The sequence below is a fragment of the Theobroma cacao genome, chromosome 4 (genome assembly GCF_053813885.1).
Source record: "Theobroma cacao isolate CCN51 chromosome 4, ASM5381388v1, whole genome shotgun sequence".
NCBI classification, from domain to species: Eukaryota; Viridiplantae; Streptophyta; class Magnoliopsida; order Malvales; family Malvaceae; genus Theobroma; species Theobroma cacao.
The window spans coordinates 36571728-36595083 of NC_142642.1; the positions used below are offsets into that span (position 1 = coordinate 36571728).

The 23356-nt window shown below is 36.6% G+C and overlaps 4 protein-coding genes across 5 annotated transcripts; 3 read left to right on the forward strand and 1 right to left on the reverse strand.

Moving 5' to 3' along the window:
- Positions 1 to 138: 138 nt before the first annotated feature.
- LOC18602914 (pfkB-like carbohydrate kinase family protein) lies at positions 139 to 4784 on the reverse strand. 2 transcript variants are annotated; one of them, XM_007034577.3, is made up of 12 exons: positions 4627 to 4784; positions 4212 to 4461; positions 3949 to 4025; positions 3675 to 3784; positions 3471 to 3594; positions 2513 to 2575; positions 2218 to 2381; positions 1379 to 1440; positions 937 to 1003; positions 635 to 700; positions 394 to 522; positions 139 to 316 (listed from the first exon to the last, which is right to left on the reverse strand). In XM_007034577.3, exons 2-12 carry the CDS (start codon positions 4444 to 4446, stop codon positions 289 to 291), a joined length of 1125 nt encoding a protein of 374 aa, XP_007034639.3. In that variant the 5' UTR covers positions 4447 to 4461; positions 4627 to 4784; the 3' UTR covers positions 139 to 288. The 2 variants fall into 2 exon arrangements, with proteins under 2 accessions (XP_007034639.3, XP_017975183.2); XM_018119694.2 differs by having other exon boundaries at positions 4212 to 4434; positions 4627 to 4727.
- Positions 4785 to 9384: 4600 nt separating this feature from the next.
- Positions 9385 to 14460, forward strand: TBL11 (TRICHOME BIREFRINGENCE-LIKE 11). Its single transcript, XM_007034580.3, has 4 exons — positions 9385 to 10410; positions 11477 to 11866; positions 12916 to 13074; positions 13679 to 14460. Exons 1-4 carry the CDS (start codon positions 9965 to 9967, stop codon positions 14052 to 14054), a joined length of 1371 nt encoding a protein of 456 aa, XP_007034642.3. The 5' UTR covers positions 9385 to 9964; the 3' UTR covers positions 14055 to 14460.
- Positions 14461 to 15091: 631 nt separating this feature from the next.
- Positions 15092 to 19266, forward strand: ECR1 (E1 C-terminal related 1). Its single transcript, XM_007034583.3, has 9 exons — positions 15092 to 15592; positions 15669 to 15832; positions 16329 to 16531; positions 17096 to 17328; positions 17429 to 17491; positions 17579 to 17635; positions 17979 to 18100; positions 18575 to 18692; positions 18800 to 19266. Exons 1-9 carry the CDS (start codon positions 15494 to 15496, stop codon positions 19085 to 19087), a joined length of 1347 nt encoding a protein of 448 aa, XP_007034645.3. The 5' UTR covers positions 15092 to 15493; the 3' UTR covers positions 19088 to 19266.
- Positions 19267 to 20307: 1041 nt separating this feature from the next.
- On the forward strand, positions 20308 to 21300 carry LOC18602918 (uncharacterized). The gene is made up of 2 exons (XM_088805418.1): positions 20308 to 20702; positions 20797 to 21300. Exons 1-2 carry the CDS (start codon positions 20571 to 20573, stop codon positions 20971 to 20973), a joined length of 309 nt encoding a protein of 102 aa, XP_088661544.1. The 5' UTR covers positions 20308 to 20570; the 3' UTR covers positions 20974 to 21300.
- The last annotated feature ends 2056 nt before the right edge of the window (positions 21301 to 23356 follow it).

Consider the following 23356-nt stretch of genomic DNA (forward strand, 5'->3'; position numbering starts at 1 on the left):
GTGTGCAAGAGGAAATCCTAAGTACCTGAAAGAAGCCATCCATGATAACCACCCAATCCAACAGATGGTAAATTAAAGATGCAAGAAGACAATACCCCATGCTTCCTAAACAAGGATTGGAAAAGCCTATTCAATCCGTTGAAGCCACAATTTTACAGTATGCTTTTATTAACATTGCATGGAAACACCAAGATCATTGTACATTACATTGAAGAAGAGTTTTGGCACAAAGTGTTTTTGTTGAGGAAGCAGTCTACCGAGTGGGTGCAGGACATAAGTGTGACGTTATCAAGCTGCTGGACAAATAGCCTCCAAACTGCAACAATAGAAGTATATGGTTAGATCGAAATTTTATTTCTCACTTTCAATTCATTCTAATCATAGGAGAGGTACCTTTGTCCCAAGCATTCAATGATATCAGTGGTGAGAGTTGACCTTTTCTTATGCTCAAAAGCAAGAGATGCAGCCTTCCTCAATAAAGCAGAGGCCGCAATGCAGCCCAACACAGTTGGATTTTTTGGACTGTATGATCCCATTTTTAATAAAACAACCAATGAGCATGTAAGAGAGAAGATTGAGGAACCATAGCGATTAGCAAGTTACAGGAATATGAGACAATTCTCTCCAGTACTACCTGATGATTGGTTTCCCTTCAGTGGCTAACATATGTTGACGAGCCCAAGACAAAAATACCGCAACACTGGCAGAAAAGCCCCATGAAAGAAGAAAATTATTCTAAGCTATTGAAAGCTGAAAGGTGGGAAAGATGCATTGCTCCAATAGAAAGGGTAAGAAAATAGGTCCAATGGAATGTACAATGCACAAGAAAAGCAAAAGGGATATTCATGAATTATTTTCCCCATATATTGGAAATAGATATTATAAAAATCAAAGGAATTATATAAATGTAAGATGAAATTTTAAGGATTCAATTACCTTCCAGAAAGTATATCACCTTGGCCACCACAGCGCCGTGGGGATCCATAAATTCCCACTGATTGGACTGCATAACACAGAGCATTAAAACACTTGCACAATTTCCCAACAAAAAAACAAAAAAAAAAACAATGGTGCTTCATAAATCACAGAAAGTCAACAATCAGAAAATGCACTTCTTTTGGCAAAAAAAAAGAAAAAAGAAAAAAGAAGATAGAAAGAAAAAAAATGCAGGTGGATTAAACTAAATCAATTCATAAGACTCTTTGCTGATATTTTGACATGCATAGGAAGATAGTGACCAACACAGAGTTTGGAAATGGAAAAAGAAATGTCAGAGGGCTTTGGGCTGCTAGATATGAGTAACAACACTGCATAAATGCAGTAGAATCATATGAATTAATATATTTAGCATAATAATTTTGCAAGTGAGGTTCCATACCTATTTCACCATCACTAATGAGGTCACACTTTCCTTTCCTTAAGATAGTTACACCACCAATCCTGACATAAGGGCACTTCAAATTAGAAAATTCCTTCCATTTGCAAAAAGGGGAAAAAAATAGACCATCTAATGACCAATTATTTACAAAATCATATACAAGGCATGGAATAAAGCAAATATTACACTAACAAATGAAAACCCAAAGAATGTGGTCCTAGTGCTAAAAATGGACACTTATCAGCTGCTATGGTCTATGCCACTCAATAAAGAGCACCTTAATGACTGATGCATAGTCACATTCACCCACTCCTTGGCATGTGCACGATAGCTATGAGCCTCAGACCCGCATTACACCTTAAACTTAACAAAATATTTTTACTAATTTTTAAATGCTAAAAGTAGAAAAAACCAATAACCCATTTAGAGATAGAGTTATCGTTCATCACATCAGATATCAATTTCCATGATACACAAATGCTTTAGACTATAAAAACAGAATGACAGATGGCAATTTGATCTGTCCTCCATACCAATAGATCTAAATGGATAAATTGGTTTTCTTTTGTGACCAATGTGTTGAATGTAACCTATATGTAGATTGAATCTCAATAGTCTGACCACCGTCAAGTAAACCCATATACACACCAGTTTGAATCTCAATAATGTCCATATATTTACAGATGAAAATAAAACTTAGTATCTCTGAGGCTTTCAGAACAACATGTCAGATCCTATTTGTTCAAGATAATAAATATCTCAATAATGATAATACGTCTTGCTTGTGTGCTTTGAATCTATACACTGAGGAAAAAAGGGAACTTGCAAAAGAAATATACCCTTTGCAAAGAGAGAGCAGCTCCCCATGAGTATCTTGATCATTTACGTCACAACCTAGAACTTTCTGAACCAGGCGCTTGTATTCATTCACATTTGGAGTTAAGACAGCTAAGGGATAGCCACTAACAAGGTCAACACTGTTTGTTACAAGGAAGAGTCCATCCTATGAAATACCAGGTAATAAACAGAAAATCAACGGCAAATGCTATAAACATTAACAAAAAAAAAAAAAAAAGGGACAGAAACCGTTATGTCAAGCATGTAGCTTCACCAGACCATGTGCATAGTACGTACCCCATCTACAACTATTGGAACATTTGATTGTCTTGCATGCTTCATGATTTTGCTGACACATTCCTGAACATGACGTGCAAGGGGTTAGAATAGTTGCAGATATTCTGTGACTGGAAGTATAAGTTTGCCAGAGTAGAAAAGATGGTGCAAAATGAAAGTCATTTACGAAAGAGCTATTTATGGATCCATGCAGAAACCAAGAATATTTGCACTGGAAAACACTAAGCCTGTCTACCATTTCAGAACTCAAGCAGGAATTAAAATTTCAACTTGAAGTTTGCAAAACTTGTACCTCAAAGAACACATCACTTGGACTTACCTATCTCTGAATCATTTTCTAAGAAAAAAGGTTGGAAGATACAATCAAGACTTGATATTTCATTTCACATTAAAGAGGGAAGAAGCGAAGAAGCCATTCTTCCTTAAGCTTAAAACAAATATTTGACATTCCACAAAGGCTTTGCTTGGCTTTAAGAATATGCATGACAATGCTGGGTCAATGAACAAAGCATAGCATTGCATAATTTCTCTACAACCAAAGCCAAACGGTACTGTGACCCTTCAAAGGATGGTTGAAGCACATTCATCATACAATTTTGTTCATGCTACACCAAGCAAAAGAAAACAGACATGTTTATGAGCAATGCACATATATATAACTCCTCACAAGCATGCATGTTCAACACCATTTGTACAATAAGGTACTACTGCCATATTGCATATCCATGAAAGCACATAGCAAAGTTGTCACAACAAGAATCTGGAAAGAAAACTGCAATAATACATGGACATTCCTTGGGGAGAATTAAGAATAGATTGAAAAGCTGCAATTCCTCATCCACAATTAAGATTAGATTGAAAATGATTTAGGTATTCAGAAATCAGAATGCTTATGCATGTATCTTAAGTCATATTAACAATGAACATGAATTTTGATAAGTTAATGAGAAAAGCAAACCAGAAGAAATGGGTCCCTTCCAAGGCCTGGACCAATAACCAGACAATCAAATCTTTCCATCCATTTATCAAACTCAGCAAGAATCTTCTGTGAGACATATCTTCTACCCTCATCGTCCACATTGCTTTCCCACCAACATAGCATACCAATCAGAAATTAAGCCAATCAATATTCAAAGATTAACTTGAAGTCAGAGAGAGATACCTAATACTATAAGACTCTTCTAAAATGGGGTGCACTATTAATTCAGGACTATAACTTTTTATTACTGTAGCAGCACCTTCTGTACAGAAAACATGCGACAAATCTGCACCCTGCAAGAGGAAGAAAAATATTCACATTCAATCAAACTACGGGGATGTTAGTAGATGAAAACAAACTAAGCATTTTCTATGAGGAAATCTACAATAGAGGCTACAATCTTAGAATGGAACCAGATAGAACATAAGGCTAGCAAAAAAAAGAGCAAAACACTAACAATTTTCAAAGCTGAAATAGCAGCAAAGTAAGGTGCACCGGTGTATTCACGACAACCTCCAATAACAGCTATCTTCCCTGATCGAACAAAAATGGGATTCCCATATCAAATTCATTTGGGTAAATAAAACAACAAGCATTACAGAAACACCATTCTAACCTTCTTAAAACCTCTAATAACTTCAACCACCGCCCTTAACAACAAAACCAAGAACCATCAACAACCAAAAATGACAGTAGTAACTTTGTCCTGTGCGCTCTTACCAGCTTGGCCTTTATGCCTGGTTGGGTCAAGGGATGGAATAATTGCCCTCAAAACATTCTCAGAATCAGCCTCTAAAGAAGCTCCTCCGCTAAAGCATTTCATTCCTTCCATTCTTTTCTGATGTGTGTGATCACTGTACCCTCTAAGAGACCTTATCAAAAACTGCTGCCTCCTTAAAACAGCTGATGAAGCTAATGATGAAAACCCAGAATTCATTCCATGCTTAACAATCATCAGCAATCAAGCAATCTATTAAAAAGGAACCACAACAAAAAGGATAATCGACTATTAAAAAGAAATAAGTAAACAATGATTCCAATTAACAAATACTGATCTTGATTTGAACAAGAATCTATTTTAAACACCGAAAACAATTATGACCACTGGCAGAAAAATAAAAATTAAAACTTTTACCAGAAATTAACAGTATCTGTGTAGTAGAGATGAAGATAATCATCTATGGCCAGCTTTAAATTTTTTTCCCTTTATATTTTAAGAATTTTGGATTTATAACACGCCATCTTTACTTATCCGCCGTTGGATTGGGTTTGTCAAAACAGGGTGCCACCGATTAGAATGTCCAACCCAAACCGAGAGGGAACGACGTCGTTGAGACCATGTCCGGAACCTAGAAAAGTTTAGCAAATCTCTAGATAGGGCAGAGCAAAAATAAAAAATAAAAAAGAGAGGGAAAAAGGAAAAGAATGAAGGATAGAGCAAGGGCCAATGCAGTGAGATCAGCCATAGTGGTGATCGGATCCCTGGCATTCGGGTACTTGACCCTACAACTCGTGTTTAAGCCTTTTCTTCAAAAAGCTCAAGAACTTGAAGCCCTCCAACAACCTTCTCAATCTTCTTCTACTTCTCAAAAACAAGAATCCCCAACTCAGCATTCATAAAACCCAGGTATTATTTATAGTTATTGAAGAAAAAGTTGAGATTTTGGTGCGAGTTGATCACTGTTTATTCTGTTTTCCTTTGTTAAGTAACTCGATTTGAATCTCTTTCTTTGATTTTATTTCATTGATTAATGGAACCCTTTCTTTTTCTGATGAAAATTTGATCTTTGAGCTTCAATTATCAGCTGGCATTGCTAAGTTGTTTGTGTTCATTATGTGTTTGAATCCCATAAAAATTCATGTTTTTATTTAGTCCTGTAAAGTTTTAACGTATTGTTAAGTTTTGTAAATTGATTATCTTTATTTCCTTTTAGTTTCTTGTTTTGGTAGATGGATAAAGGAGAAAATTGGGAAGTGAATAATGAAGAACAATGGATGGAGAATTGGGATAGACGGCGAAGAATGGCTGTAGCTCAAGTGCTTTGTTATGTAGTGCATGCCATATGTGTGTACCATGTGCATTACCGTAGATATATTAATGTGCCTGGAAAGTCTTCAAAATGCAAGAAACGAAAGGCTACTATGTGGGGGAGAGAGTTTAAGAAAATTAGGGACACAATTAAAGATGTTACTGAGCCAATTCCAGAGGGAAATGCTGTTAGGAGAGAGTCCACGGCCATGTTGACTCTGAAGAAGTTGCTTTTAAAGATTTGGTGAACATTGGAGTTGAGAAGCACTTAGTCTATGGTGCTTACAGCTTTCTAATTGAAGATCATGCGAGGGTGAGAGTATTCTTTGGTTTCCCAGTTGAGGAGCGTGAAGATATTCTAACACAGATGATGTATGAACCTGAGGACCCTCCACGCTTGAAAAGTATTTAAATGAATAAATGGTGGTTTAACTTCTTGCTAGCTTTATGCTATTTTTTTTACCCTTGTCCCCTTGGACTCATTCAAAGATGTCATGTTTATGATTTTGGAAGTTACCATTTACATTGTGGTTGCTTGTTGTGGATGATCTTGCGTTAAAAACCAAGAGTTTTTTTCTGTAGATAATGCTGCTCGTGTAAGATTTCTTGTGCTCTTTGTTGACTTTGGAACTCATTATGTTACTTTTGAATTATTTTTAAATGCCTTGATGTGTCCTTAAACAGAAAAGTGAATGATCTGCCCATGACCTTTTTGTATGCAATTGATGTTCCTTCCACGTCAGGATTATATGGTTCTATCTTCATTACTGTTTCTGGAGATGTTCACCTTCCAGTCTTTTTGTGGCTAACCAAGTATGAAAGACTTTCAGGATGAGATCTCACCGTGATTATACGTCCATTTACATTCCGTTCTTTAACCAAGTAGGCAAGACTTTCAGGATAAGATCTCACCCCCTTTATACATCCATTCACATTCCATTCTTTTTGTGGCTAACCAGGCAGAATAGGCTTTCAGGATAACATCTCACCCTCATTATACATCCACATGAAAGGCAAAAGAAAAGAAATCTTTTTGTCTCAGACATGAATCCGATATTCTCTCATTTCATCATAAAATTTTGGATGAAATAACATTTTGGAGCCAGTTGATGTTTGGTAACCTATTTATTAGTGTTATGACAATTGTTACTGAATTCATTGCTAATAATTGTTTGGGCTTCAAGGTCATAATTAGTTGGAACTTAGTAGATAGTTCTAAAAGTTTTTATGGCAATGTGAACAACCACAGAAATAGGGTGACAGGGATGCAGGCACCCATGCCAGTAGTGGGGATTGTTGATTCATCAGAATCATCACCGAGGCGTGTGAAATTTTCACATTTCAACATCAATGTGAACGTTTTAAATTTGCATAGCTAGTTATTAAATTGTTTGCTATAATAACTAAAATGTAATGGAGTTTGAGGAATATCATTCATATTGTAGTCTGATGTATGGACTAATGGCTCAATAAGTATATACTTTCAGGTCGAAATTTGGGAAAGCAGAAGCCAGTGTGCAAATGTAATTTAATCAAACAGGATTTGGTTGTGCTTTTAATGAGATAGGTGAAACTGCATTAATTTTTGGCTTTGTAGTCGCCTTTGTTCACATTACGTGTCTTAGTCAATTAAATGAAGATGCTGCCAAACAGAACCAGCAATTATCTTCTGGTTTTGCATGGAGGTGTATAGGATTTAAACATAAAGAGGACATGAAAGAATCTGCCAAAAACTGCACCTAGGGTCAGAAAAGAACAACTTCTCTGATAGGGAACGGGTGAGAATTGAGGAAAAAGGAAAGAATAATATGAGAAGCAACTGTCTCAGTCTCTCCTATCTATAAATTTCATCATACTAATCTTACCAACTTGAATTCAAAGCTTAACCGGGAGAGATTCCTTGAGAATTCTCTTACCAAATTCAGTGTTATTATAACTGTTGAGATATTCCTTGAGAACCGTCCTATCAAATTGAGTAATATTAAGTTAGCTACGATAATGTGAATGGAAATCCGGGGAAGTTCCAAGGCTTTGGCATAAAGGGCAAAAAAAAAAAAAAAAAAAAAAAGCAAAGGTACAGTGTAGAAACTCTTACTTTGGAGCTCCAATGCATTGGCTTAAGAGTAAAAAAGAATAAAAAGATGCGATCACATTGGACAAGTGGGCGCAAATTACTCTTGAAATTAAGTGTAGGAGACAACAAACAAGGATTGGGATTTGGGGGGCATTACAAAATGGGCCAAAATTAATCAAATATTATGGAAAAATTAATGAGGGCATTGCTGTTACGTTATGCTGTTGATGGGCTTTATTCTGCCCCAGACAAGTTCCACGTGACATTCCTTGGATTTCTTAATCAATTTCTCACATACATCACAAGATGACAAGAATGATACTACTGCGTTCAGCTCTACTAATCAGACTCACCCCTTGTTATCGAATGGAAAAAGGAGTCTGAACCAACATGAAAGGCGGGAAAAAAATACGAATATACTTGAAAATCAACCGACATATTCTTCACTTGCTCAATTTTTTCTTTTAATTTTGCAGTAGCCTCTTCAATGGCAAGATACTTTCCACTTTCAAAAAGGGAAAAAGTGTGTCAAAATAAAAGGAAAGACTATCATCTGCGTAGCATTGAATGATGCAGTTGAGGGGTTGTGGCTTACTCCTTGGCCTAAAAGTTAGATGGTCAAGATTTGAAGGTCCCTCCAACCCCAACCCAGCTCTTCCTACTCCTTGAAGGGCACTCAATAAAGAAAGAGTTCATCACTTTAAGCCACCATTTGGCAATGGCTCAGGGTAAGTGCTGCAGCGTTACTTGCACAAATGTTTGATCAAATTCTCTCTTCCCCATTTCCCAGGATTCTCATTGATATTGAGTACAAGAAACAATGAACAAAGACATGTTGTGCTATCAATCCAAATGACTCACTAAAAGTGAGTGTCAACCAGTAATTTGAAGTTTGAAAAAGACCTAGAAAATAGAATAGTATTTGAAATGTGAAAGAAAAATAATTTTTCGGCGCAACAATAAGGCTTTGAATAAATACCATTTCTTTCAATAAGACCCGATTTTTATTTTTTAGTGGTCGGTGACCTTACATAAATAGACTAAACGCCCTTACATCACGGCTCATTGAAAGCAGGAAAATTTAGCGACAAAAATAAAAAGCTTATAATTGTAATATAATTAATAATATTATAACTATAATATGACTCTAATTAAATATTATAATCTAATAGTATTATCTTATAACTCTAATTAGATAATTTATATAATAATTATTAGATCTAAGAGATAAAATAATTTATTTGCTTGTGATCTTTTTTTTTTTTTCAAAAAAAGGGCAAGAGTGGCACATTTTTTGTGACACACAAATGGTTATAAATCAAATAGAGAGGGCCTGCAAAGGCACTTTAAAACCTGTACTTTGAAGGGCCCTTTAGAAACCCTGTCCTTGTTAGTATTGAAGTTTTAGGGTTTGGGTTAGGTGTCACATTTTCAATGCTTTGGGTGGGTTAAGGCTGTGATATAGGGTCTCATAATGAGCGAAGAAGGGGGCTATCTAGCCAAAGATTTACATACAAAATTCCACACTAATCTTATCGAGTGCTTTCATTGCCATCGTTGTTGTCTAGCGTCCGCTGTAATTAACCGATCAGCATCCCTGTAAGGAGCAACACAGTCACGATCTTTCTTTGCTCGTGAGCTACACGAACCAATTGGAATATTGAAAGAAACCTGGGCAAATTCTCTTATAAGGAAATGTATTGTGCACGTACTCAATATAAGGAGTGGTATTTGGTCCTATCCGTTATCCTTAGTGAAACAAATCAAGTCCCCACGCCTCCCACTAAAGCCTCAAAAGTGAACTGCCCTTTATACCCATGCTTTTCAAAACCAAAATCTCTCTCTCTCTCCCCATTTTCTCTTTTGAGCTCGGAAGGTTTTGGCTTCTGATTCTTAAACTTGTAATGAATCCGTTTTACCAGTAGCTTACTCACATATTCTTATCACCATTATTCTATTCACCAAACTCAAATGTTTTTATCTATTTTCCTTCCTATCTCTCTCTCTAAAATAAAGTAAACTGAAAAAGAGAAGACAAGAAGAAAGTATATAACTCCACCATGAATGCTGCCTTGCTTCCTTGACACCCATTTTTATTGCTTTTTTTTCGTTTTTCTCTTTCTCTGTGTAAGCCCATCATTCATAACTTAACAAAAACTGACCTACCAAGCAAAGAAGCCAAAAGCAAAAACATGGTTCAACACTGTTGGCCATGAATTCTATTTTGCTTGAAAAGCACACCTCTATATTCTCTACACCTTATCCCCTCCCCCCTCGTTTTTCTTTGCTGTTCCTTTCTCAGGTTTTTCATCAGTTTTAGCAAAGAAACAATACCCAGATTCCAAAATTTCATATATATATAAATTTCAAATGTGTAAAAGTCCATCTCAACAAGACCATGAAACCATGCCAATTTTTGAAGCTTTTAAAAAGTTCAAGCGTTTGAGACTCTTTGAGCCGTCTTTGGGGGTTCTTGGCTTCTTCTTTGTTGCTGTTTGCGTGATTTGTAGTTTCTTTTACTTGGATTACAGAGCTGTGGCTAGAGGGTATAGAGTTCCTAGTCAGTCAAAGAGATTTATGTGGCTTAAACTTGATGGGTATTCTTCGAGTGAGATTAAAAAAGTTGATTTCTTGAGCCAGGAAGGTGAAGGGTGTGATGTGTTTGATGGTGATTGGGTGTGGGATGAAAGGTATCCTCTTTATGAATCCAGAGATTGCAGCTTTCTTGATGAAGGATTTAGGTGTACTGAAAATGGAAGACCAGATTTGTTCTATACCAAATGGAGATGGCAGCCTAAGCATTGTAACCTTCCCAGGTTCTTATTTTTCTTGATTCTTTAAATTTTTCATTCTCTTTCAATTTTTTGGTTGCTGATGAATTGATGGAAAAATAATAGAAATCAAGGAAATCATGATTATTGTTACAGCTTGATTTACGAGAAAAGTTTTGGGTCTTTTTATTGAGCTGGAAGCACTAGAAACAGAGACCATGAAGATTGAGTGATTTTGATATGTATGTTTTTTATTAATTTTTGTTGGTTTAGTCTACTTGTGGTGTTCTCATTGGCAATAATTTCTATGCTACCTTACAAGTAATTTTTCTTTGGTTTTTTCCGTTTGTCCTCTTAGGTTTAATCATAAAGCTTTAGAAATTGTCTGTGCAATGAAAATGACAGCCTTTTCAATTTTCTTTTTCTTCCTAATTAATTTCACTTCTTCTCCAGGTAGATTTACATAGCAATTTGATTGAGAGATGGTCAGACTTAGTGCCAATTTGAGTGTGGTTTCCCGTGATTCATTAAAATTTTGTCTTTTCTTTCTTTGTTCCTTTGTTTCCAGCCAATTTCATCATTGTTCGTTTTTGTTTCTGTTTCTGTTCCTGTTCCTTTCTTATAGTTTTGTGGTCATTTTCTATCGTAGATAAGCCTCCCTCGTGAACATATAAGGATTTGAAGCTTTGTAAACACTCAATACAAAACTGGCTTCTCTTGGTAGTAATTGGAAATGGTTTGTTCTATATTAACGGGGATTTTTATTTTCAATATAACTTGGTAAATTACCTTTCACCACTATTCAAAAAATTAGTTGATAATTTCTACTGCATTTCTTGTGTTATTACAAGTTTTGTTTGAGGTATCAGATTTTATTGACACTCTTTTGATGACATTCTTTTAATAATTTAAATTTCATTTCTGACTTTTATTCCTTACAAGGTTTGTGATACTTATCTTGTATTTGTGGCATCTTTGATTCTTTTCCTCTTTCTAGTATTATTTCTCAATTGCCAATGGAAAATAGAAGGATTGGAGATACTTGATTATGTTTGTTGTTTGTTCATTAAGGTTTATCTATTCATTTGTTTTAGCTTTATTGATAAGACAGATTTGATGGAAAAGTGATGTTGGAGAAGTTGCGAAACAAGCGATTAGTTTTTGTTGGTGATTCAATTGGAAGAAATCAATGGGAATCCCTCCTCTGCATGCTTGCTTCTGCTGTTCCCAATAAAGATTCGATATATGAAGTGAACGGCAGCCCAATTACAAAGCATAAAGGGTTCTTAGTATTCAAGTTCAAGGATTATAATTGCACCGTGGAGTACTACAGAGCTCCCTTTCTTGTCCTGCAGAGCAGGCCTCCCGCTGGATCTCCACAAAAGATCAAGACAACACTTAAATTAGATCAAATGGATTGGAATTCTATTAGGTGGAAAGATGCAGATGTGTTGGTCTTCAATACTGGGCATTGGTGGAATTATGAGAAGACCATACGAGGGTAAACTATTTCTTTTGTTCTTGTTAAAATCCTTTCTCATTGTGTCTATATCGTTGATTTTTATGTCAAATCAATGAGCATAGACTAGGTTAGCTTTTGATACTATAAAAATTCCATTAAATCAAAACATGTTTGGGTGGGTATTTGGTTTATATTGTAGTAAATAGTAGTATTATATCTATGGTTAAAAAGAATAGAAAAATATCTTCCAATGCAAAAGTAATGAGGATGAGTGGCTTAAGCAAAGTCTTTTTCAAGCATGCTATGGTGTCCCAAGCAAACAGAAAAATTGGATGACTGAATGGCCTCCTGGAAGGAATATGAGAGTCTGTAACAGCTTCTTCCATCATGGGGATGCCTACCATATCAATGACCCCTAGCTGCATATTTGTAGATTAGGATAGTGGAGGGCCATTATGGTTGATATTCATAATGTGAGATTTTGGGTTGTTAATTGAATAATAAGATGTGGTCCTGTGACAGCTCAACAACTTTGCTTTGAAAAGAGCTTCTTTCTGTGGTTAAGCATCTTTTTTTTTCTTTCAAAGATATGAGCAACACTTCAGTACTTGCAATCATGAACTCTGCTTCTGTCTTAGTAGGACCTTTCATCTCATGTTTTTCTTAGGAAATTTAAATGCAAAGTACTGTTGGGTAAAGGATGTAGCTGCCAATTGTAATTACTCCTTTTGATATCTGGGAGGGTCCCATCTAAATTTAAATGTGACTAAACAGAGAAGGTAATTTGTGGCGTTGAACTTTGTGGCTTGCATGGGTTGGTTTTAAATGATTTTTCAACATTTAACAACAATGGACCCTACATTTTGTCATTGATGATTTGGGTTTGCATGTAAATCCACTCCATGGATACTGGATGTGACCGTTTAGAATTTTTTTCTTATGCATGCAAGGGGGGAAGTATGAAAGAGAAAGCCAATTGTCAATAGAAATTGAGAATCAGTGCTCGCAGTAATCATATATGCTTGAACTAGGTGGTAGTACCATGACCTGATCATGACCTGATCTTAAATTTCCATTTTGACGGTCAGGGGATGTTACTTTCAAGAAGGGGAAGAGGTCAAATTGGAAATGACAATAGATCATGCATATCAAAGGTCCATAGAGACTGTGATGCAGTGGGTACATAATGAGGTGAATACAAGCAGGACCAAAGTCTTTTTCCGCACATTTGCACCTGTACATTTCAGGTTTGTTTTAATCTTACAGTTGATTTACTGCTAATATCTATTGCATGCTGCTCATTTATACGTCCGCTTATGTAATTAACATTCTCTGGACACCTTTTTTAGTATTTTGTTCTCCTGGAAAGAATTGGCACAGGTGGAGACCTGGGAGAAGGTGTGGGTGGGATCTGAGATGGACCTTGGTTATAAGAACTTGGATGTCAATAATGAAATTTCTGGGGTTTTCCAACTAATACTAGAAATATCAATTCTCTTGTCAAAATAATAATGTATATGCACTTGATTGATGGATTAATTCTTATGCTGCATTCCGTCTGCGTTTGAGGCCATGTTTAACCATCAAATATTTAAGGTTGAAAGTTGATCCTGAAGTATATACCACATAATTCTTTTTCCTTTGTCCAACATGAAACTATTTGTTGGTCTCGCTTCTGATCTGCACATTCATATGTAGTTCTACATGCCTGCATTAATGCCACTTGTTATGCATCTACAACAAACCTGACTCATCTGAGAAAGAGTCAAAACCTTGTTTTTGCCTTGTTAAGTAGATTTTATGGGCAATTGTGCATTCTATGGGATTAGCTAAATTTCTGTAACTTCGCAGAGGAGGAGATTGGAAAACTGGGGGAAGCTGCCACATGGAGACACTGCCAGAGCTGGGGACATCGTTGGTGCCATCTGAAACTTGGGAACAATTCAAAATAGTCAGTGGTGTGTTATTGGCTTACTCAAATGCATCACGGGCAATGAAATTTGACATATTGAATGTCACTTGTATGACAGCACGACGGAAAGATGGCCACTCATCTCTGTACTATTTGGGTCCCAAGGAAAGCCCTGCACCACTTCATCGGCAGGACTGCAGTCATTGGTGTCTGCCCGGAGTGCCTGATGCATGGAATGAACTACTCTATGCAGTGTTCCTTAAACATTATATTAATCATACATTCAACTCATCAACATACGAAGCACAGGTTTGATTGAGATGAAGCCTCTAATTTATACACCTATACGAACAGATGCACAGAAATGACTCGGACTTCCCCACAAAGACAAAATGGGAGATAGTTTAGAATGAATTTTGCCATAGTTCAAGGGTAAATTTCAAAAGTGGATCAATGATTTTGGCAGTGTTTGATTATGAAGTAAAACATTATTGTTTTTTTTCCCATTTCGCTAGATAGTTGCTATAGATTCACGGAGCCCCAATTTCAAGGGCAGTTAGTGGGCACGGATTCTGCCTGTGGGAATAAAGCTGTAGGACAAGTTCACACATGAGCATCCTGTTGAGATCATCTGACATATTCCTTGGGAAAGAAAATGTAATTATATTCCTTTTTTTTTTTGTATTTAACTTGTATAATGAATCAAAATTATTAATCACTAGACAGTTGGTGAGCACTAATTCTAGTGCCTTGTGATATTCAGATGGTATGACTATGCTGGCATGACCCTGTTGCTTTTCCTAATTTATTAAGCATAATAAGCCATATTGAACCAAACCAAGGACATTTTCCAATTAAAGTAGTGAACGTAGTGGGTTAGGGTAGTTTACCAATTAGTATCTGGGAAAAATTGTTGATTTACTGGTACTAATGGTAATTGGCATCAGGGTTCAAGAACGGGTTGAAGTGGGTGATACTGTTGGCTAATGAAAATATTATAGGTTGATTTCCTTTCCATTTTTCTCTGCCCTCTTTTGCTACAAGAGAAAGAACAGTGAACACTATGATTAGAAATTTAGGGTCTCTAGTTCAACTTTAACCGACCAATCCCTCGATTTTCAAATCTATACAACCTGGACTCTGCCATCATTGAGGAAGAGTTTTTCTTTAATCTTTCCAAGGATATAAATAGGATGTTAGACCTTTAGGTGGCAAGCTAATTCTCTCTAGAAGAACTTATAGATCTTACATTAAATGCGCACAGTCTACTCCAATGGTAGTTTTTAGTTTTTACTTATTTCTGCAGCACCAATTTGTAAGAAGGAAACAAGAAAAGGTCAAAAACCTAGGCAGCAAAAGAGCAGCACAAGAACAATGGGCCAAAGGGTCTAGAGGGGCCCTTAAACGGGATGCAACGGATCAAACAACACCACCCCAAATTTACTTCTGGATTTGGCCCCTAACCCATTTCTATTTCTGCCAAAACAATTTCATTTATTGTCCTCTTGAAACAAACGATTTACAGAAAATATGAAAACCAATTGATCCAGAAAAAAAAGGGAAAAGAAAAGAAATTTGTTGGGTGACTGAAGAGCGAAGAGCATGGAGGCCTGAAATCCGAACTCCAAAGGCCATCAGAGCCAAGCGTAATTTTCAAGCTACGTTTCACTTAAAAAGACCATCTTTTTTCTGTTTTGGGTCCTCAGTTTATAAATCAAAAACCCCTCCTAAAGAACCTTAAATCTTCCTAAAAAATGGCGGACGCAGCACCACCAAGTAAATCAAGAGACCTAGACAAGCTCCTTCTCCGACCAGGAAACCTCGTTGGCCCGAGCTTCGAGCCTGGCGTTCAAGTATAATTCTCTCGCTTTCTCTCTCTCTTTGAAATTTTTACGAACGGTTCATTTTGAGGGTTTTGGGTATTTGCAGTTAAGGGATGATTTACAAGAATATGCGAAAGTTTTGGTGGTGGGAGCAGGAGGATTGGGATGTGAGCTGCTTAAGGATTTGGCTCTCTCTGGTTTTAAAAATCTTGAGGTCATTGATATGGACCGGATTGAAGTCACCAATCTCAACCGTCAATTTCTCTTCAGGTTTCTTTTTAATTTTTCGCCTACCTTTTCTAGTAATTTTTTTGGGGTTCAATTCTTGATTTAATTAGCTACTACCGTGAATTGGTATGATGTGATTAAATTGATTGTCGAATTAGGACCAGAAATTCGCTAGCACCTACTGTTACATAATTTTAGTGTTTGTTAGTGGAAGTCTTAGGTTCAAATCATAGGACAGGAGTGGGTTACTTAACTTACTATCGGCATGAGTCTGATGAGTTTTCACATGTATCAAAAAGAGAAAGAAGGAAAAACAAAGCACGGAAAGATTCATGGGTGTCTAGTGAAAGATTGGCGATGCATTTTGTTATGAAGGTTTTCTCACGAGCTAATTATGAGCAGCGTTGAATTTGCTTTAGTGCATTTTTACTTGATTATTGCCTCTGAAGCTCAAATGTCTACTTTGTGTCTGCTATTTAATTTATATTTGGAACTGGAAAGTTTAAATTAGTGTTATTTTGGGTGTTAATACTTGTAGGCTGGAAGATGTTGGTAAGCCAAAGGCTGAAGTGGCAGCAAAGCGTGTCATGGAAAGAGTTAGTGGTGTGAATATTGTGCCTCATTTTTGCCGAATTGAGGACAAAGACATTGAATTTTATAGTGACTTTAATATTATTGCCCTTGGTCTTGATTCCATTGAGGCTCGGAGCTACATTAATGCTGTGGCTTGTAGTTTCCTCGGTGCGTGTCTTCAACCAATTAAAAGCTGACTGTATCTACTTGAAATTTGTTTTGTATATCTATTATATTAGGCCTAGGACATTTAAATTTCAAATTCTTGCATTTGGGATATCTTGGAATGTATCTTGATGTGAGGGTTTGCAAAAATACTTGAATACTCTAGGTTCTTTTCATAGCACGATGATAGTTATAGAAGGGTAGTAGATTACACACAGCCTCATGGCATAATGCTTTCCATGCTTATATGAGGTGTGAATATCCTGAGAGCTCACAACTGTGGCATGATTCTCAACATAATTCTTTTAAGTCACTTCGGACATGCTTAATCCCTTAATACCTGCCATTTAAGGAGGAGTGAGTTCTATAACTTGACATTTGACAGATAATAAGAAGCAGGTTTCTGGTAATCATACCATTTGCTTTTCTTTTTGGTAGCATGAATTCTGAGCTAGGCATCTGATTTTTTATCTCCTCTCCTTTAATGTACTAACATTTAGTTGTCAAGGTGACTTTCTGTATTGAATTGGGGCTAATGTTTTGCCTCTTTGTTTTCTGTTATTTAAGAGTATGATTCTGACGACAACCCACGAGAAGAAACAATGAAGCCTATGGTAGATGGTGGGACTGAAGGTTTCAAGGGCCATGCTAGGGTGATTGTGCCAGGGGTCACACCTTGCTTTGAGTGTACAATCTGGCTTTTTCCTCCTCAAGTGAAGTTTCCTTTGTGTACTTTAGCAGAAACACCCAGAAATGCAGCTCATTGTATTGAATATGCTCACCTAATTAAATGGGATGAGGTAATTCAAGAATTAGTGTCTTCTTTGTCACTTTCTTGAATAGCTTTCATGTCAGTTGATTATGATATTTCATGACAGTTTTTGTTTTCCCACCTTATAGGTTCACAGTGGAAAGGCTTTTGATCCAGATAACCCAGATCACATGAAGTGGGTCTATGATGAGGTTAATTATACAAATCTTTATAGCAATGCTTTTCTTTAAGTTGGTTTTGCTTTTGATTCTTTCATTAACGCCACTCAAATATCACAGGCTGTCAAGAGAGCAGAGCTTTTTGGGATTCAAGGAGTTACTTATTCTCTTACTCAGGTATTCTTGGAAGCTAAAGTTTGACTTATATTTGCTTGATTGCTGTATTGCTACTTCTGGTGTTCTATATAATTCCAAAAGAAAAGGTTAATGTTTTAAGTTGTCTAACTTATCAATTTGGTTTTTTAGTAATATGTCTTTTTAACGACTCTTCAATATTTCATACTTCTCAACTATGTATGATAAGCAAATGGCATTCTGATACCAGATTTAAAGTACTAATTATCATTGGTTAAAGTAGAAACAGTCACGTTTGAGTGTCTTCTCCTCATTGATTATAGATGCTCCCTCTTTGTTCTAAATAGTATACAAAAGAATAATAGTTTTTCTTTGTCGCTCACAGGGTGTTGTGAAAAACATCATACCAGCTATTGCTTCCACCAATGCAATTATTTCTGCTGCATGCGCTTTGGAAACCTTGAAGATTGCTTCAGGATGCAGTAAAACTCTATCAAACTATCTTACGTATGTCCAAGACTCTCTCTTTCTTTGAGGCATTCTCATATTGGAACTTGTGATTAATTGGTCACAACATTTGAATGGCTTTGACTCTGGGTATGGTGCTTGTGTCACTTATTTTCCATTTAGGATGCATAAATGGAATATTTTAGAAGTGCAACCACAACGATGGTAGCAATTTTAGAATCTCTGGATCTTGGCAAAAGATAGTGAGATGAAGGGGGGTATAGGCTCTCTGAAATGATGCAAAAAAGTTGATTCTTTGTTATGATGACTTGATTGTCAACAGCACATTGTAGAGATTAATACAATCAACAAACTTGATATTTGCAGTTGGATGAACAATTTCTTGTTTCAATCTTTTATCTGGCTTTAGAACTGTCATATTCGTTTCTTTATTTCTTTATTATTTTGTGTTTTCATGTTGGCCATATATTGGACTTCAAAATCCATTGTCAAACTTGTGTACTGCTTTTGTAGGTATAATGGTGTTGAAGGTCTTCACACGAAAGTGACCGAATTTGTGAAGGACAAGGACTGTCTTGTCTGTGGTCCAGGTGTTCTTGTTGAGCTGGATACTACAGTTACACTACAAAAGGTTAACTTTCTGCTTCTTATGGACCTGACTTTATGGTTTTGCTTGAGTCAATTTTAGTATGTTGTTATATTTATGCCTTTTCCTTTATTCAATTTGTGTGGAAGCAGTTTATTGATATGCTAGAGGAGCATCCTAAGCTGCTCATGTCCAAAGCGTCAATCACATATCGAGGGAAGAATCTATACATGCAGGCACCTCCAGTTCTGGAAGAGATGACCCGATCAAATCTAAGTTTACCGCTATATGACCTCATGGATAAAGTCCCAAAAGACATCCTCCATGTGACTGGTACAATCAACAAGGACAACAAAAAATCTTCTGGTTTAAGAAAATTACGTGTCATTTTTAAGGGGATCGATGGGGTTACAGATATGGATATGGCTGGTGGTGCATGATCATAATAATAGAAATGATCATTTTACAGTATAATCTTCTTGTCAATTGTTTCAATCCCATTTTACAGTATTTGGAGAAGAAAATGTGTCTAGGTCGCAGTTACTGTTACATTTTGAACTTCCAAGATGCCAATTGCTTCCAAATGGTATATTTAGCTTGAAGGTTCAAGTCTTCATCAGATTTACCTCTTTTTATTTAATGCAATAATGAAACTGAAACTATGGAAAAGAGAATCTTATATGGAGAGAACACGAAGATTGATACTCCAAATTCTTCAAATGGGGCATGTCCCCTCTGCCAGCCAGCAAAAAATGTGGACCCTGGACCGACATAACACCTTAATTGAAGTTCTATCTAGCTTTCCTTTGATAGATTGAAAGACTACCTACAGCTATTCTCTGAAGTGTCATGAATCTTTGTTCATCAGTTAATGCCCTATTTGAACCACCCCATGTAGGCCACAGATCCCCTACCCCCTCTATCCTCTTAACCTCAAGATGGTGAATTTCCTATTCACTTGTTATTTGGTTTTTGATCCGATAGAGTGGTGATCTTTCCGGTTTCCTTTCAACTTCATTTCAAAACCAGTTAGATTATTATTGCAAGAAGCCAATTTTCCAAGCATCTAAGCATTTAGCTTAGCTTAATAGTTGATGCATGCTCTTTTTGTTTAAAGAACGATGACATGTTTATTGCATAAATAAATTATTTTAGACTAAATAAAGATAATTGATATGAAGCATATAAAATCTCGGAACCTAAATGGAAGTCTGACATGTTGCCACAAGCTAGTGGCACTGGCAAGACCCTAGGGCAAATACACCGTAAAGATGGAAAAGCAAGTCTCAAAATTTTGAAATTATTAAATTTGTTGCCCTGCTACAAGCTCTAAAAAGGAGATAGATCCTCTGATTACTCTGTGTGATTGGTCTTTAGCTTAAACATGAGAATTGAATTGACTTCAACATCTAGTTAAGCATATAAGAGAGGGGTTTCTGTTTGCAAGTACTCTACGGTCGTGGACTATGAATATTTTAAGACATGAAACTAGTTCCCCTATAGAGATGTAAGAGATAAAAGAAGTGAGGCTTACCCATAATTTAGAGCCAAGCATTTGCTGTAGAGATTTGGATTAGATATCGGGGTTTAGGCTGTTGCTAGTTTGCTGTCCTCATCTCCTCCCTACTGGATAACATCATAATACAACATGGTTATTGTGGGGTTTGTAGGGCTTCGGCCAGATTTGCCAACTGCCACTAGGAGACCACACTACCCCACATGCAATTTCCCATTGATGCTCCTAACTCACAAATCTCTCCTGCTTTTTCCCTATTTATATAGCCCAAGACTGCATTCATGGCAAGAGACATTCATACTTTAAGAAACTTATCAAGGCTCTTGCAAAAAACACACTAGACAAAACCCTCTTTAAAGTTCTAGTTTCGGTATAGCCCAAAGAAGGAACTTCTTGTTTGAGGAGGCATGGAGGGAGCCCAAGTAGCTGTTGAGCTAGAAGATGATCTGTTTTTTGCTGACTTAAGCAAGCAAATCTCTCTGCTAATCATGGATGACGATGAGGATCCAGTTGCAAAGTGCCCTTCTGTTTCTTTCCAGGTTCTTGATCGTCTCCATTCTTTTCATTCGTAGAATTCTCTTGCATTTTTTACTACAACTGTCAATGAACTAAGTTGTCCTGTGAAACGTTCAGGCTTTTTCAAGAGCAAATTATCCAGTAGCACCATCCCCATTTCTTCATGGACAAAACTGCAGAAAAGAAAGCAAAGGCACAGGAGTTTTTATTCCGCAGTCATCACAGCCAAGAAGGAAGCATAAGCAAGGAAGATTCAGTTCATTCAACAGAAAGTCTAACAGGCAACCTACATGATAACTCAACATTAATGGTTTCTCTGGCAGTTTGCAACGATTCTTTTTACTCCAGGAGAAAGGCAGGGATACATCTTTGTCAAGTGTATAATTTTTAAAAAGAATTACTACTCATTCTCCTTTTGTCAAAAGCTGCTGAGGCAGGGTAGGCTGTAATGATTTATGATCTATATATCAGATAATATGCACATGAATAACAATAATTGATCCTGCCCCTTAGTTAGGGGTCTTGAGGAGGTTAACTAAAGGGTTGTGCCTCCCTATATCATGGAAATGTATGGTGGTTTATATGTAATAAGAGTGATTTCAGAAAATTTTGGTTTGTTCATTTATGTACATTGATTAGACATTAATTTATTTGATATCAAAGAAGGGGACTTTGTTTTTGGCTATTAGCTGTCCAAGCAATCTAATTTGACCAAAGGTTGTATTATCCTGTTATGTAACCTTCAACTAACAAAGACAAACATTCTCTTCAAAAATTAGATAAAAGAAAGTGTATAACTATAATGCGAACAAATCCCGTTTACAAATGGGAGAAAACAACACTGAAAAAAATTGAGCTGCAAGCCTGCAAGCTAGCAACCTTCAATGCATGACCGCAGCTTTGATCAATTGGCTACTTGGAAGAGTATACCTAACAAGTGAATCACATGATCAACAGATAAATAACCAATGCTCTTAGTTAATGGAGTTTTTATAGGCCTTACCAAGAATGCTGTAACATTGATGGAATGGGCTTTCAAACTACTATTACCGATATTGGCCTTCATCTTCAACGAACTATGTTGAATCTGCTCTGGAAGCCACTTATTGCCCCAGGGCTAATGCACAGGTACCTACCGGCAGGTTAATTTTGAAGAATCTCCTCCCTAAAAATCTCCCATATCTCATCAGAAAGGGTAATTCTGCTTAGGTTTCCCTTAGCTTTCAGTCATCTTCAAGTCCTTTTCTAACAATCATGTTTCCCACATTTATCAGGCCAATCATTTTCATCTCCAATCCTCTGTTGTGTTCACTTCCCTTGTTTACCAGCGACTCTACATGCCACATGACATTTCATTTCTTTGATGGAGACCTAGTATCTGTTAAGGACTAATAACCAAGAATAATTTGATAAGATTGCTAATACTTTGCTCCCTAATAATCATGATTTCATGCCATATAGGGGAAACTATACTTGTATGGAGTTATGTATCCCAAAAAATCCAAGGAAAATAATGGATATTGAGTGGGTTCCAACATATATTTTGTTCCCCAAATCTCAAGCATCCAACTTGAGATGAAGAGCTTTGCTTAAAAAATAAAAGATCAGTTGGCATATGCACACCAGCTGAGTTTGAATATAGTCGAAAATGATTCAGCATTTCAACCGTCTCGGAAGATAAAGCTCTACGATGTTGCAGCTAGCCTGTACCTGTAAGTTCAAGGACTCAAGGGCCAGGGGCCCAAGGGACAAGGCCGGTCTAATCATCTTGAAGGTGAGATGTGAAATCACTATCTACGTTCTCTCTAGCTCAGATCCATGCCTTTGAAAACTTTTTGGTCATGGGGAAAGATTTTATGTGGGGCTATGGGATCAAGACCAAGAAGGAATCCCAAGTTTCTATTAAGCATTAAGCCATCAAATTTCATTATTTTGTTGAAAGAAAATAAGAAATATATCTGAATATAAGGTAAGTCATATATATTGGAATATCAAAAACAAGAAAATGACAGATAAAAAGTTGGAATCGGTAGGGAGTAGAGCAAATCTTGCCCACTAGGAAACAGTGTGACACAGAGAAGATATCATCTTCTAGCTTATTCTTTTGCATTGAATTTGCTAGTTGAGAGACCAAGATTGTGACATGGAGAAGATCTAACCTTCTGGCTTATTCTTTTGCATAGAATTCGCTGGTTGAGAGACCAAGATTGAATCTGCAGGTGGACGTCAATGGGCATTGTAAAGGGCAAAATATGACAACTTTTGTAGTCCTTTTTGCAAGAAAACCTTTCAAGCTAATTCAAATCTAGATGTTAACTGTAATTTGGGGAGATTGATCTTAAACATCTTCCAACTCTTCTAACTCTCTTATCAAGGTCACACACAAAAAAAATAAAAAAAATTAAAGTCGAGTTTCTTGAATTTGAAGTTCCTGAGAATAGTTCTCAGCTCTATATAGGCAATATTGCAAGAACATGTCTATGTCACACTTTTCTTTTTTTCTGAAAAGAGTGTATGTTACACTTTGATGGTTAACCTGCTGGAAGCCAGAAAAATTGGTAAGCCCATAAAATTTTGATAGGTTTCATTATTGGCACAATATTTAAAATTTTTTTTTGAATAGGTTGGTAATCAGGGGCGGAGCCTCCTTATACATGGCGCCCCCCCTCCGCCCAAA

What these genes read in the sequence shown, in the direction of transcription:
- LOC18602914 (XM_007034577.3), bottom strand. Translation starts at nt 4,446, where the DNA reads ATGATTGTTAAGCATGGAATGAATTCTGGGTTTTCATCATTAGCTTCA. An exon ending in CTATTTCAGCTTTGAAAATT is followed by an intron (nt 3,785 to 3,948) that starts GTTAGTGTTTTG and finishes TTCCTCTTGCAG; the next exon opens with GGTGCAGATTTGTCGCATGT. An exon ending in GGTGATATACTTTCTGGAAG is followed by an intron (nt 701 to 936) that starts GTAATTGAATCC and finishes CTTTTCTGCCAG; the next exon opens with TGTTGCGGTATTTTTGTCTT.
- TBL11 (XM_007034580.3), top strand. Translation starts at nt 9,965, where the DNA reads ATGTGTAAAAGTCCATCTCAACAAGACCATGAAACCATGCCAATTTTT. An exon ending in AAGCATTGTAACCTTCCCAG is followed by an intron (nt 10,411 to 11,476) that starts GTTCTTATTTTT and finishes TTGATAAGACAG; the next exon opens with ATTTGATGGAAAAGTGATGT. An exon ending in TATGAGAAGACCATACGAGG is followed by an intron (nt 11,867 to 12,915) that starts GTAAACTATTTC and finishes TTTGACGGTCAG; the next exon opens with GGGATGTTACTTTCAAGAAG.
- ECR1 (XM_007034583.3), top strand. Translation starts at nt 15,494, where the DNA reads ATGGCGGACGCAGCACCACCAAGTAAATCAAGAGACCTAGACAAGCTC. An exon ending in ACCTAATTAAATGGGATGAG is followed by an intron (nt 17,329 to 17,428) that starts GTAATTCAAGAA and finishes CCCACCTTATAG; the next exon opens with GTTCACAGTGGAAAGGCTTT. An exon ending in ACTCTATCAAACTATCTTAC is followed by an intron (nt 18,101 to 18,574) that starts GTATGTCCAAGA and finishes CTGCTTTTGTAG; the next exon opens with GTATAATGGTGTTGAAGGTC.
- LOC18602918 (XM_088805418.1), top strand. Translation starts at nt 20,571, where the DNA reads ATGGAGGGAGCCCAAGTAGCTGTTGAGCTAGAAGATGATCTGTTTTTT. An exon ending in GCCCTTCTGTTTCTTTCCAG is followed by an intron (nt 20,703 to 20,796) that starts GTTCTTGATCGT and finishes TGAAACGTTCAG; the next exon opens with GCTTTTTCAAGAGCAAATTA.